The following is a 14,352-nucleotide window of genomic DNA, read 5'->3' on the forward strand; positions in this document are numbered from 1 at the left end:
TCTTGAGTCCCCATGGGCAGGGAGAATAGGTATAAGAAACAGAGTCTCAAAAGAATTCTGACTTTAAGTGCAGGGAGGACTTGAATACGCTGAAGAGGCTGCTCCAGGGTCCATTCCTTTGACTCTGCCACTTACATGGTCTGATGTCACATGCTTTTCTAAGTTAGCATCTTTGATGAATTGAAAAAAGCACCCCAGAGAACAACGTATAAGACACTCTACCTGGGGAGAAAGACCCACAGGGCCAAATAAACTTGCCAATAATGCATCATTTTCCTGAGGCAGCAGCTTTTGTGTCATGAGCCAATGACTTCCTCTGACCTACCCATGTCATGTTGAAAATTAGGGATATGTGGAGTGTACAAAGGAAGAACAAGATTGATAACAGCCTTTGGGGGTATAGAAAGAGTACATACGACCTCTCATGTTACATCCAGCTCCTGCCTCGGCTCCCCAATCTGGGGGATTTGGGATTGGTTACCAGCTGACCTCTAATCTCCAGGATATAAAAATTTGGAAATGTTCTGATCCAAAAAAACCTGAAAGAAAAAAAGTAAGAAGGAATCTGGCTTTAAATGCTGCTTGTTTCTTGTTCATCATCTTCAAACGTTGTTGACTAAGTTACTGGTTTCCTGTCAGGTTTTGAGGATTTCCCCTTTTGTGTGCCCTCATAAAGACCAGCATCTGTACTTTCACCAACAGGAGTGGTTTTCTGGTTGAAGCAGACCAATATTGCCCAGGTCTAAGAGATCCAAAGAATCCATAAAAGAATTCAAGGAATGGGCTTAGCTACACTATTGGACATATAGTCAGAGAATTATAAATCCAAGGCAAAGGTGCATAGAAGGATGAAGCTGTAGGTTGCTTCTGTATGGTGCCATATGAGAAAATCAAAGGATGGGAGTTTAGCATAATGGAAAGAGTGTGAATTTGGAGCAAGGCAGGCCTGGGTTTGAGTCTCACATACTAGTTATGTTGTCTTAGACATGTCATTTAACTCCAGCACTTGGTTTCCTCTTTTGTAAAAATGGAGTTACTAGAAACCTTCCTTATGGAAGTGTTGTTAGCCTTAGAGATAATGCTTGTAGAATGCTTTGCACAAGAAACGGTAGTTATGATATTGGGTTTGTGTCAAGAGTGATGTAATAAACTCTGATGTCCCACCCAATTCCCCTGGGAACACTGTGTCAGGTCCACATCCAGTGACTGCTTGAGGCAGGCTTATAAAAGGCCTGGCTATTTTGGCTCAACTTGAAACAACTCTGAAGGACCATTCTGGTCCAGAGCTCCCCATGGCTCATCCAAGTCCACAGTAGGCCTGCATAGCAGCTCAGCTTTTCCTTCTGCCCATTCCAGCTTTCCTCCACTCCTTTCCATGGGTATTGATTCCAAGAATACTCCTTAAAAACATCTTGCATGCTAAATTCCATCCCAGAGTCCATTTCCTGAGGAACCTGACCTGTGACAAGTGATAAGGCAGGTATCCAATCCTGTGTTATTAATTACCTGTTGATCTGAGGTGCTGAGGCCCAAAAAAGACCCTGTCTCACCTTGGCCAGGTGTTAGAAGTATTTTAGAAAGACAGGCAAAGCATCAGAAAAACTGAGGGACAGAGAAAATCCCTAGAGACACATGGAATTTGCCCATAGGAAGGCATTTGATAATTTCCAGAAGTTGGAAACATCCTAAATTCTGTTCCACATGAGCCCAGGAGCATGGAGGTATTTTCCAACATCAACTCCCTAAAAAGAACTTGGCTATGAGATTCACATCAATGTAATTAAGCAGATATAATGATTAGTCTTTTCAAGTATTGAGCTTTTGATTTCCTTTCCAATGGCAAAGACCCAGCTAGAGACCTTCCTGGAAGTAGAGCCATGTTTTCCTTTCTCATGACTGTGTGTGGGTAGCCTAAGCAGTTATTTTGGAGCTGGGCTGTCTGCAGGCACCTTTCTTGTACCCATGGCATTTTAGCTGGGAGCCCCTTGTCCCACTAAAGTACAGCTTATGGAGTTAGAATCAGTAAACTGGACAAAAGGTAATACTTGGGAGGGACCAGCCCAGTGGCCTAGTGGTTGTTTGGCATGTTCTGCTTCAGTGGCCCAGGTTCAGTTCCTGGGCACGAACCTACACCACTTGCTGGTGGGGATGCTATGGCAGCAACCCACATACAAAATAGAGGAAGATTGGCACAGATGTTAGCTCAGGGTGAATCTTCCTCAGCAAAAGAAAAAAAAAAAAAAGGTAACACCTGGGAGACCAATCCTAAAATGAATTTCTAGCGTTAAGTTAGACTCTGCTTTGGACAGAGAGTCCATCTCCAAGAACATGATCCTTCTTGTTCTTCCCTACACTGATCTCACTGGGTATTAGGAGTTGGAGACCCAGGATGGAAGAGCTCCTCAGGTGAGATGAACTATTGCTAATCTTCAGCTGTCAGCCTGGTCATATCTTATCATTTAGTGGTTAGTCAACAACTACTTCCTGAGGATCACGTACAGGCACTAGGCTCTGCACCATCAACACAGACACCAGATACCACACTTCCATCTTGCTCGGTAAGGGAGAGGAAAGTGGACTTGAATACAGGAGGGGCAGCAGTAGGGGAGTTAAGTGGTAGAGATAGTGAGTGCTGTGAGATTAGAGGAAAGAAGATGGCTTTTCCCAAGTCACTTTTTCAGATGTCTCTAAACCCCGTATCTCTGCAGCCCTGAGAACGCTCAGGTAGTGCCTTGATCTGGGGAGGATCTCAATAGATAGGTGTTGAATTGAGAGTTTTTCCCAATGGTTTGTCATCCGTTTTTTGTTTTGTTTTGTTTTTGCCTTCAAATAGCACAATATTCAGATGGCAGCAGATGTGCAAGATTTTTTTCAGTGGTGATATCTTGACTAGTGTTGCTCTGCGGCCCTCAGGGGACTCTTCGTCTCAGTTTTGGTGGCCTTGATGCGCAGAGGCACAGAGATGACAGGGATGTGCCAGAGGCCTTGGGGGCACTGCTGGGCTCAAGTCTCCTGCCTCTCCTGCACTCACCCCTACTCTTTAGGCCAAAGAACTGCTGGAGGACCAGTGACACACTTCAGAAGTCTTGCCTCCTCTGATTGCTCTCTTCATCCCATTGCAAGGTCTGGGCCAGGGGTTATCTGATGCACAGGGACCTGGTCATCCCCACTCCATCCCTAGAGCACTTTAGGAGATACATCTCCAAGCCCAAGGGTTATTTATAGACCAAAAGGCATCTGGTGCTGCTTAGCTACTGAAGTATTACATCTGGGAGAAGCCTCGGGAAACTAACAGGCTCCAGGCCCCAAGGATCCATGCGTTCACCTCAAAGCATACCCTCAGCTTTTACCTCAGCCCAGGTTCAGAGGATCTGCCTCCGGGTAAGTTTAGGATGGTGTGGGGTGAGGTTGGGATACTTTGTCAGCCCCTTCCCATCCCTGTCATTGCCTGTCCCTTCTTCATTGGACAGTTGAAGAGTTCTCAATCTTATATACAGGGCCATGCAAATAAAACTTCAATGCCTACCCCTATCCCCCACCAGACTGTCACCCTTCAGGCCCTCCGTATAGAAATTCAGGAGCCCCACTGCCACCTGGGCTGTAGTCTAGGAAGCAGCGGGCCTGGGGAGGACAGAGGGAGGTAGAACTTCAGGATCCCTTCTGAGAAGATCCTGCAACAATCCTCACTTTATGAGGCTGGGGGCACTGACTGATCTGATAGGATTTTTCCATCTCCCGCAGTGGAATGTAAAGTGACCAGACTCATGAGGGATAATAGTTTCACATAATGGGTCTTCACTGTCTCAGGCCTGCTAGAGGCGCTTTCTAGAATTGAATGAATTCTGTTTAGTTACTCTTTCCATTTACCTTGAGCAATGGCCCTGAGTTTTTTAAATTAATTAAACTAGCGATAAATGTCTTAATAAACATCTTCCTTGTAAAGCTACCTGATTAACATTTTTTTTTTTACTTTTTTTATCCTAATTTAAGAAAAGATAAACCTAGGATGTGATTACTCTGGTCAACTAATAACAGAATCAGAGAATTTGGGCACATAAGGGGACATGAGATCATCTACACAAAGGGAAACTGAGTCTCAGAGAGGGATATGACTTGCCCAAGAGATCGCAATCAGAATGTGCCTTTCCTTACTCCCATCACCTCCGTCCTGCCCCAAACTCCCTGCTCAAAGCTAAACACAGAAGACTTGACTCTTTGGCATGGAAGGACATCCTCAGGGCACATATCCTATACCCACCCACTTCCCCACTCTCTGATGGAGAGAAAGCTGGATCCTCTCCCAGGAAGGAAAGAGATAGGAGAAGGTTCATCATGATAGACAAGACTAAAGTCTGACTGAGATGCTTAAAGAGTGCAGATACAGGGAGAAGGAAGCAGCAGGCAGAGGTCTGGGACAGCTCCCAACCCACCTCCTAGATAAGAGACTCTAGAGGCCAGGAGAGGAAATGTTCTGGAACAGACTCCCTGCCACTGACAGCAGAACTGAGGTGAGAAAAGGGAGCTCTTTCTCTGAATTAGGTCTGAGGATAACTGCCAGCTTTACTTTCTGACGATCTAGTTCCTGGCAAAAGTGCCGTGAGTTAGAGCTACTTAACCATTGATTGTAACTGGGGACTTGAACGTTTCAGCCAGCGTTGGGCAGCTGCCCACTGTCATGAAAGGCAGAATTTGAAATCCTGGCAGGAAGGAGCAGAGTTAGTCTGTAGTAGTTAACTCACAAGCCTACTGCTCTGGAGTTGGTACTCTTGGTGTGTGACAACATGAAAGCTGAATAAAAGTGAGAGTTGTGCTGACAAAGCTGGATTGTGGTGGGGCTCAAATATGCACTTTTTCTCCCCCTCACCCTTGCATCTTTGCTCCAGGAGCTGCTAGTGACCAACAGGTGCTGGAGAAGGGTTGATCTAGTCCAGTGATCCCCAGACCATCAGCATCAGCATCACCTGGGAACTTGTTAGAAGTGCAAATTATCAGGCCCCACCCTAGACCCACTGAACCAGACACTCTAGGAGAAGGTCCCAGCATTCTGTGTTTTTAACAAATCTCCAGGTGACTCTGATGCAAGCTCAAGTTTGAGAACCACTGGTCCAGAGCATTGTATGGTTCTGAATTGGTTGTTTATTAAGGAAACTCTACTTCCAAGTGAGCTAGCCATCTGCCTCCTACCTTGGCTTCCCCTTCTGTCCCCCTCCACCACTGGGCCAGCCACTATTGGGAGATTTGGGGTTTATCCTATTGCTTTCCCAGGACTCAGCATTTGTACAGTAAATCATCTCTCCACCATCTGTTTGGCTGCTGGCTCCAGCTGTCTCACTCCTCTCTTGGGACTCTCAGTTTTGTTGTTCCAATGAGGTTGTTTCCCCTTAGTGCTAAGAAGGGAGGCATTCATAAATGTGCCTTTGTACCATCAGTGGGACCACAGACCAAGAATCAGGCCCTGGAACCCTACCTCAGAGTTCTGTCTGCTATGATGAGGGACTTTTCAAGGGAGGCCCTGGCTGTCCTCCTCAGGAGAAGCATTGAGAACGACCTGTCTGGTCCTAGCTAGGGATGCCAGCAGCTATGAGTGACTGGGTGAGCTCTAGGGAACTTGGAACTCCTATCAGAGAGCCATGGGCTCTTCTTGTCCATCCTTCCCCTTTCACCTGCCAGCAGGATTCCAGGGAGAAGAGTCTGAGATTACAATTAGCTCCCATAGCTTGAACACCAGGGAGAATCGGTTATGTTTTTTGAGAGCGATTGAGGCTCTGGGTTAATTTAATGAAAGACATTTTGCCAAATGCTTTTTTCTCTTTATTCTAGTTAATGCCGAGGCATTGAAAGGTATAGTGTCTATTGGGATTGTGTCATATCTCATCTTCCACCTCACTCAGCTCCTCCTTCCCGAGTGTCAGGAGCATATCAAGAACGTATCATAAGAAGCTCTGCCTTTGTCTCCATGGGACTGAGTAGAAGCTGCCAGGCCTCTGAGGGGTTTGGGTTGATGGCATATATTTGAGATTTTCTGCTCTTCTTCCAACCTAGTCTGGGAAAATAGCCTTGGGGTATGAAGAAGATGCAAAGCTGTGCTTTGAGAGCCCCGTGGGGCAGATTTACAAAGTGGTAGCCATCCCCGTAAGCTTGGGGATACTGCACAGGTGGACATGTAGCTAGGCCCCACCTGAGTGTTCTTGTCCAGGGAGGACTGGCTTCTGTTTCATGAGTGCACAGTCTTGTTGCTAAGGCCTTGTCATGTTCAAGTCCATTCAGCCTAAAGGAAGAAGAGATCACAGGAGGCAGACGAAGTTGGCAGGAAAAATATACAAGGTTTTTATGAACTAAATTTTGTCTCTTGTTTTGAGAGTCACAATAATCCTTTGAGAAATGTAGTATTACCCTTGTTTTATAGATAAGGAAACAGAAGCTCAGCTAGATCCGAGGTCACAAGCTTAGAAGTGGCAGAGCAGGGCCTTGACTCCAAGCCTAGTGCTCATCCTCAGTGCCTGCACCTTCCCAGAGCCCTTCCCCTCTCTGCTCCCTTTGCCTCCACCTCAACTTTTAGGGAACATGAGTGACCTGATAGGATAGTTGAAAAAGAGACCGCACCAGGACTCAAAAATCCTGGCCCCTTCATTATGTGTGTAGCTCAGAATCTGTCAGATTTGTTGGTACTGACCAATAAACAGTTTTGTGCTGGAGGGAAATTGGGGGAATAGCTACAGGGTTATGAGAACCAGTGAGGATGCCAAGCTTGCCATATTTCTCCTTACCCTGGCCACCCAGGCCCCTCTCTACAAGCCCAGAAATTCTCAGATTTGCCAAATAACATGTGCATTTGCCCTTTCCCCCAAAGAAAGAAGAAGAAAAGGCAATAAAGTGAGTTTTCAAACTGTCTTTAGGGTTGGAGGCAAAGAGATGTCTCTTTCCCCCAAAATGCTGGACTTTCTTTACAAGTTGTCTGAAGCAACACTGTATGATAGGCATAGTTGTCTGAGAGGGGGTGTGTGTGAAAGAGGGAGAGAATGTGAGCTTCACACAAATACAAAGAAATGAGTTTTTTTTTCTAACAAGCCTGAGTTTCCAGTAATTCTGCAGCTGTGACATGACTAGTCCACTGAGATATTCAGCACTGGCTTGAAAAATACCACCAAAATTTTTTCAATCAAAGCAAGAAACAGTGATGCTTCTAAGAGTCACCTTACTGTAAAAGTGGCCTCAACATGGGAAAGAGAGACAAGTTTGCTTTTCTTCAGGCCCAGCTCAGGTTTTTTTTTCTTTACCGAAACTTCACTGGGTACATAGGAATGAGGACGCCTTGGCTCTTGAAGTATTGTCATTGACATCTCAATAAGTCTAACTTTCTTGTTAGCCTGCTCCTCCAAGCTGCACACAGCAGGTTTGAAGGTTCTGCTCAGAGGGTCTTAATTGCCCTTGTTGAGTCTGGTTTGGGCCATCTGTGCTGACAGAACACTTAGTCTCCCTCCCATGATATTTACGTGCACATAGTGACCTCCATGTTCCAGACTGAATGTGTTTTCCCTACCCCATGTGCACATCCTCTGCATGCCATACCCTGTGGTGATGAGCTAAGCCAGTTCCCTGACCTGAGCAAGGCCTGCCAACAGGGCTCCCTGAGGCACCACGCCTGACATCTGAACCTACAGCTATCTGTTTCCATCACGGCAATCACCCTAACTCCTTGAGTTTACTTGTAGATTGGGAGTTTGGGGAGAAGACGGTGCTGCATTTATTAAGAATTGTGAGGCCAGTGGCTGCAGGAGTCTGGGTAAGCACTTTCTCTCTCCCTCTGAACTCTGACTTCCCTGTGCTCGGGGCCTGGCCTCTCCCCTAGGAGCCACATGGCCACCTGGCCCAAGTGCCTGCATGGGCCCCATCCTTCCCAGCCTAACTGCTGAGTTCTGGGGTCCATCTCCACCAAGAGGGCATGCCTGGTCATGACTCAGCTAGGGCCCTGCTGCATGTGGGGTGACAAGCTACACAAGGCAGTATGGCTGCGTTTCTCCCTGGAATGAACTTCCCCATCTTCTCCCAAAGTGAGCTGGCTGCTTTGCTAGCTGCAGCCTCAGCAGTTCCTGGACAGATTTTGTTGGTTTACGACTAAGCAAGAAAAGTGGGCTCCTGGGCCAGGAGCTCAGCAGGGGTTCCCTCCCTTCAAAGAAAATTTAAATTAGCATGGAAGGTGCTGAGGTTCAGAAATCTGGGGCCCTGCTGTTAGCATTTGTGCCCCTCATCCTCCTTCTGCCTCAGAAAGCTGGGCTGGGTGTAGTGTGCGAACTGTACCCCAGTATAATTGATTCACACTTTTCGGCTCGGCTTACTCATGCCACAGCCCTGAGAAGATGAGCTAATGTGGCTGTTCCTCTGTGACATTAAAGTGCTTTTACACAGCATCTGCTCCTGAACCTGGCAGACATCGGCACACACAGGCCCTTAGAGGACACTGATAAGGAAAGCAAAGAAGTCTTTGGCCTACAAGAAATTTAAAGTTAAGCTAGAATAGAGGCTGAGATACCATCCCACCCCTGGTGCCTAGTCCTTCCCTGTCAGACCCCCGAGGGCAACTTGTTCAGCTCTTGCCCTCCCCTCCAGGCACCCTCATCCTGGCGGAGCATTTTTCCACTCTAGACTCTTGTGTTTTTGGACTGCAGGTGCTACTCCCTCCATCTCATCTCTGGCTTCTTCTAAGGGCCTATGAAACTGTGGCCACCTCCCATTTCACTACATGTGGCCCAGGATCTGAAAGTTGTGATCGCTCTTGCCTTCTTCATGATTCACGTAGTTTGCACTTAAAATCTGCCTGCCTCACAGGGAAGCTGGATTGAATAAGGCGAGGCCTAATGAGTGGGGGGCTTTCTACATGTTAGCCCTTCTGATCAGGGTGCACCATGCCGGAATCCCTGGGATTGACTCCATGATGGGTTAAAATAAAGCTTCTCTCCTGCCCAAGGGTATTGATTAGAGGCAGAAAATGCAATTAACCTTCAATAGTTTAAGTCACTGGCCAGGACTGCTTACTGCTTGCTGCCTCAGTCCCTTCCCTAAAGAATAGACACACCATAGAGAACCAGAAGCAGGCGCTCTAGGGAGGAGCAAGCTTATGAATCCTCCCAACCTCGGAGTTTGCTGCATGATCCAAGGGGCTCATGAATCATTCTGTGCACCATATAGAAGAAGAAATGGTTCACTTACATATGCACTATTATTTTCAAATATGTGTAGATACTATTGTGGCTCATAAAATATAAATTTCTTTTTTAAATGGGTGTTTAGTAAGTTATCTTGACCCAATAATGACTTTGGGAAGAGAGTAACCTCAGAGGTTTAGTTCGATTTGGGTGCGCTGCCTCAGCTCACTTGTCCTGAAGATAAACGTCCTCAGGCTTGGAGTCCTGACTTTGTGACTAGACAGTAATCACCTGCCAACGTGCATGCCTGTTTCTCCCATGTAATCAATGGCACAATATGCAGCACACAACACTCGATTTAGCCACAGCACCAGGGCAACTGCAGGCAAAGGGAAAAGAAGATAGAAGTCATTGGACTGCCATTCACCAAAAGAGAAGAGTGGCTGCAGTAGAGTATTCCAGAAAGCTCCAGGCATAGAGCAGGGAGACTATGGAGAGGGAATCCTAAGTCACAGGTGGCATCTGGAAGTGCAAGGGGACCCCCAAGGCTCTCAAGGGAGTTTAAAATTCCTACAGTCTGGCCCCAGCAAGCAGCTTGTTGTAGGGAGCCCCCCATGATGGTTCAGCTGAATGCGACTTCCCCCCAAAGGCTGCCTTAGACTCCGCCAGCCACAGGCATGACTACTCCGAGAGAGGGGCAGGTCGCAACCCTCTGTGGAAGGTGCCACAGCAGTGCTCTGAGTTGATTCTGCCTTTGTGTTTCTGCTGGGAATTTAAACTTCATGGAATTCTGCTATAAGGAGGAGCTCTGTTCCTACCTCTCTCTGCATTCCCCTCATCTCCCACCCTCCAGTCTTGGAGAAACAGCAAAGAAACAGCTTCTCTTCATTAGTCTACACTAGAGCCTTGTAGCTCAAAACCACGCGTCTACCACTAGTAAATGGGAACCTGAGGGAACTATGACTTCGTGGTGGGGAGCAGGGGTTTCACCAGATGCTGAGAAATAACAAGAAAAAGATTCTTTTTATTGACATAGGGAATGTATAATGGGATATGTCTTTTTTTCATGACTACCTGAAGAGAAGAGCCAGGCTTCATTTTTCTTTCTGTGAAGTGGGAGAACTCTGAGGTTGGATCTACTGAATTTAAAGTTCTTACCAGCTAAGAGCCCTACAAGTGTATCTGAGCTGCTGGCCCAGGAGAATGAGTTGTTTCTGTGGAAGACAATTCTTATTAAAATTCTGTGTGATTTCTTTCACAGAGGCATGTTTTCTCCATCGCTACCTCAGGCTCCTGCTTATACAGTTGTTGTATGTATGGAAGCAACCTTCTCCTGCCATTAAAACTCACCCTAGCTGATCACAGTGTAGTGGCCAGCTAGGTGCAAAGTAAAATTTGTAGAGAAAAAAATTCACAATATGCGACTGTCTCTTACTATTCCATTTCAGTTGCTCTAAGGGAGATAATAGTACAGAATATGCTGCTTGGGATAGAGTTAAAGATTATTTCCTCTGCTCTCGGAGGAACCTTAAAAGTGAATGTATCACACTGTGGGGCATCAGTAGGGAAACAGTTGACAGCCTGTGCCCAAGAAGACAATTGTCAATGGAGTCCTTTGAAAGACCTGATCTGTGGCCTGCCACCCAGAAGTCCCAATGTGATTCCTAACAAGTCTCTGTCCTGAAAGGACCTGTTTTGGTGGGAGATGGAAAGGTGTAAGAATGGGGCCTGCTGCCTCAGGATTATGTTCTGAGAGGGAGCATGGGGCCAGCAGAAGAAGAGGGGGAGATGCCCACATGGCACCGCCTTCCTTAGTTGAGCTGTCCACTCACTCATCCTTCCAATCCTGCAAGGATAAGCTGCTTAAGATATTTGCTGAGAGATTCAATACCCTGCCCTAGTTCTCCTTACAAAGTATAGGGTGAGCCAGCAGAGGGGGAAGAGGTGAGGTAGGAACATTCTGTGGAGGTCTTAAAGATGTGCCCATTCTTGGAGAAGGGCCAGGCCCTTCTATGGTTACCCATGGCCTTGGGCCCTGGCACAAGTGAGATACTTTGGCTCTCCTAAGACAGCCTTGATTTGGATGCAGAATTAGACACAGACCCACCAGAGTTGGTCATTTCAGCTGAGCTGCGGAGACCGCTGGGGACAGACCCAGAGACCACCGTCTTGCAGAGCTCCAGATGTTCTGACGGTTTCCTGCAAGTTGTTCTCCTCCCACCTCATCCTGATACTCAGGCAGGTCCCTGAATGAGGAGGTTATGGGTTTAGAAATGGCCTGATTTCCTAACATTTTGTGAAAGGTTTTAGCCAACCTTCTACCTTCTATTCATTCAGTCATTCAGTTATTCAACAAATAATTATTGAGGACCTACCTGCCATGTGCCAGGCCCTATGCTAAGTTCTAGGGGAGGGCTCCTGCCCCTATGAAAATTATAGTCTAGAAAGGGAACAGATAATAAATAAATAAGTAAACAAATCAACAAGATAATTACGGATTGTTGTCAATGCTATAAAGAAACTAAAGAGGATAAATGAGATAGAAACTGGGAGGGGCCATCCTATAGGGGAAAGACCTCTCTGCAGAGAGGACGTTTGAGCTGAGACCTCGAGGAGAGGAGTGGCTGAGGGAAGAGCTGGAGGAAGAGCATTCCAGGCAGACAGAATACAAAGTCATGAAGGCAGAAAAGCCTTGGAGCATTCAGGAACAGAGAGGCTGTGGCGGAGAGTAGTGAGGAGAATGATTTGGGATGAGTTCAGAGAGGAGGCGGGAGCCAGGTCGCACAGGGCCTTGGAAGCAGTGATCAGAGTTTGGATTTTTCTCTGAGAGCAACAGGAAACCACTGACAGTGTTAAGTAGGATGGTAACATAATTAAAGATCACTGTGTGCTTGCTCCCGTGTTGTTTGTAACGGCAGCTTAGCAACAATTTTGTCAATATGTAACTAGGTAAATAAATTTAGGTTCATTCCAGTGGTATGCAGCAGTTAAAAACTGTGAGGCATATCTATGTGTACTGCTGTAGAAGGTTTTGCAAGATACCTTAAGTGGGGGAAAATCCCAAGAAACAGGATACAGTGTGAAATATGCCACCAATGTATTTTAAAAAGAGGAGATGTATGTGTATATAGGCTTGCCCATGTATAAAATACCACATTAGGGATACAGAAGAAGCTGGTAAGGAGTTGCTTCTAGGGAGGGGAACTGAGGCACAGGGTGACTAGGGTAGAAGGGAGACTTACTCTTCGAAGTATACCCTTTTGTATGCTTGAATATCTTACTATGTGCCTGTATTACTTATTCAGCAAAAAAGACATTATGTCTATATTGTCGTCACCTTGGTTGCTGAGGGGAGAGAGGGAGAGCAGAAGCAGGGAACTGGTTAGAAGGCTCTGGCCATTGTCCAGTTGAGAGATGGTGGTGGCTTAACCAATGGGATTGGTAATGGGGATGGAGAGAAGCGGGAGGATTCGAGATACACTTTAGAGGCAGAGCCAGCTGGACTCAGTATATTACATGCTGACGTTCCCTACGCCCAAACTGACGTTCCCCCGGGAAGCTTTGTGCGTTAGAGGTTGAGACGGGGCTTAGCTGACTCTACTCTCACCTCTTGGACATCTTTGTGGAAGGAAGGGTTCTTGGGCTCCTTCCAGGTGCTAAAAGCCACCGAATTCTAGAGAATATCTAATGCATCACAATACGGAGGGCAAAGTTATGAATATGTGCCCCTTCCATAGCCTCATGCAACTGTTATAAACTAATTTTAATAACTAGCAAAATAAAGTTACAGTGAAGAACCCCTCTCATTTCTCAATAGAGTTTTCTTTCTTTGCAGAGAGATGCCAAAGGCCAGTACCTGTTTGACCTTCTTTGCCACCACCTGAACCTACTTGAGAAAGACTATTTTGGAATCCGCTTTGTGGACCCAGATAAGCAGCGGGTAAGTCAATATTCAAAGTACAAATGGAGGAGAGGGTTAGTCACTAATCCTGAAGCTTTGAGCTGTCACTCATGTTCAGAGTTTAGCAGTTGGGTGTCATCTCTTCACATCATATTATGAGACCTGGAGGACACCTTAGCAGAGCTCATCTAGTGTAGCCCACCATTTTACAGATGCTAAAATGGTGGCCTAGAAGCTGAAGTGATTTCCCCAAAGTTGCCCAGTTGGAGGCAGAGAGTGGGCTTGTGTTGTGGCCTTGGAGCCCAGGTCACTGGTTGGGCCTCTCCTGCCCCCTTTCCAGTAAATGGGCTGACCCACATTGTTCTGGTTAGGAACGGCCTCACGCAATATGCTACGCTGACCCAATCTGGGCAGGACAGAGATAGAGCTGAATTGACATGGGCCTTTCAGCGCCTTGCAAATCCTGCTGTTCTTGTTCTGCTCCACACAATACAGGCAGCTCTACAGACACAGGGCATTGACAAGGGCTATGATATTCCAGACAGGAGAACAAGTCCGTTATCCCCAGGCCCCTGCCTACCCTCCAGCTCCATCTCCCCTGACCTGTCTTCTCCCTGCTGTGGCCCAGCCAGACAATACTGTGGCTCTCCAGACAGGTCATCCTTCTCTCTTTTCAGAGCCTTCACCTATGCAGTGCCCCCTGCCTGGAACATTTCTTCTCCCTTTCCTCACTTCTCCACATTTTTCTTCTGGCTAACTCCTTCTCACACATACGGTCTCAGCTTAGACTTTTACTTCTTCCGGGAAGTCTTCCCTAACCCCTACTCTGAGTGAGGGGCCCCTCCTATGTGCCCCCACATGCCCTGTGCTAACTACCCCTGTTGGAGCGCTGATTACACCACGCTGACTGCCTGTTTGATTACTTGTGTTCCCTGCAAAAATGTAAGTTCCATGAGGGCATAGACTTTATCTGATTCATCACTTTTCACATAGAACTAGCACAGGGCCTAGAATGTAGTGGATGTTCAATAAATATTTGCTGAAGGAATGATGAGTGGGTGAGGTAGCGGTTTACAGTGCCATATTTCTCCCCTCCACTTGCCCAGCTGCGCCTCTAGCAGACACCTGCAGTTTCCATAACTTTTGTCCATCAGCCCTTTTCTCTCTATGGGGAGGTACTCTCTGCATCCTCATTGAAGTGGGAAAGTATGCAGAAGCATTCAGGCCCTGATGTCTCCCTTCCCTACACCCCTGCCCAGTGCCCACTCTTCTTTACCACCCTCCAAAAACATTATCACTATGAATCCC

General features: G+C 46.8%; 1 protein-coding gene across 9 annotated transcripts in view; it reads left to right on the top strand.

The window, feature by feature from the left end:
• The window catches only part of FRMD5 (FERM domain containing 5), a 300,772-nt gene that overhangs the window by 242,846 nt on the left and 43,574 nt on the right, over nucleotides 1-14,352 (top strand). For all 9 annotated transcript variants that reach the window (XM_070237783.1, XM_070237773.1, XM_023618632.2 and 6 more), the window contains exon 2: nucleotides 12,979-13,083. In XM_070237783.1, coding sequence (XP_070093884.1) covers nucleotides 12,979-13,083 — 105 coding nt within the window. The remainder of the gene's footprint in view (nucleotides 1-12,978; nucleotides 13,084-14,352) is intronic.

Source organism: Equus caballus, chromosome 1 (assembly GCF_041296265.1).
Source record: "Equus caballus isolate H_3958 breed thoroughbred chromosome 1, TB-T2T, whole genome shotgun sequence".
Classification (NCBI taxonomy): domain Eukaryota; kingdom Metazoa; phylum Chordata; class Mammalia; order Perissodactyla; family Equidae; genus Equus; species Equus caballus.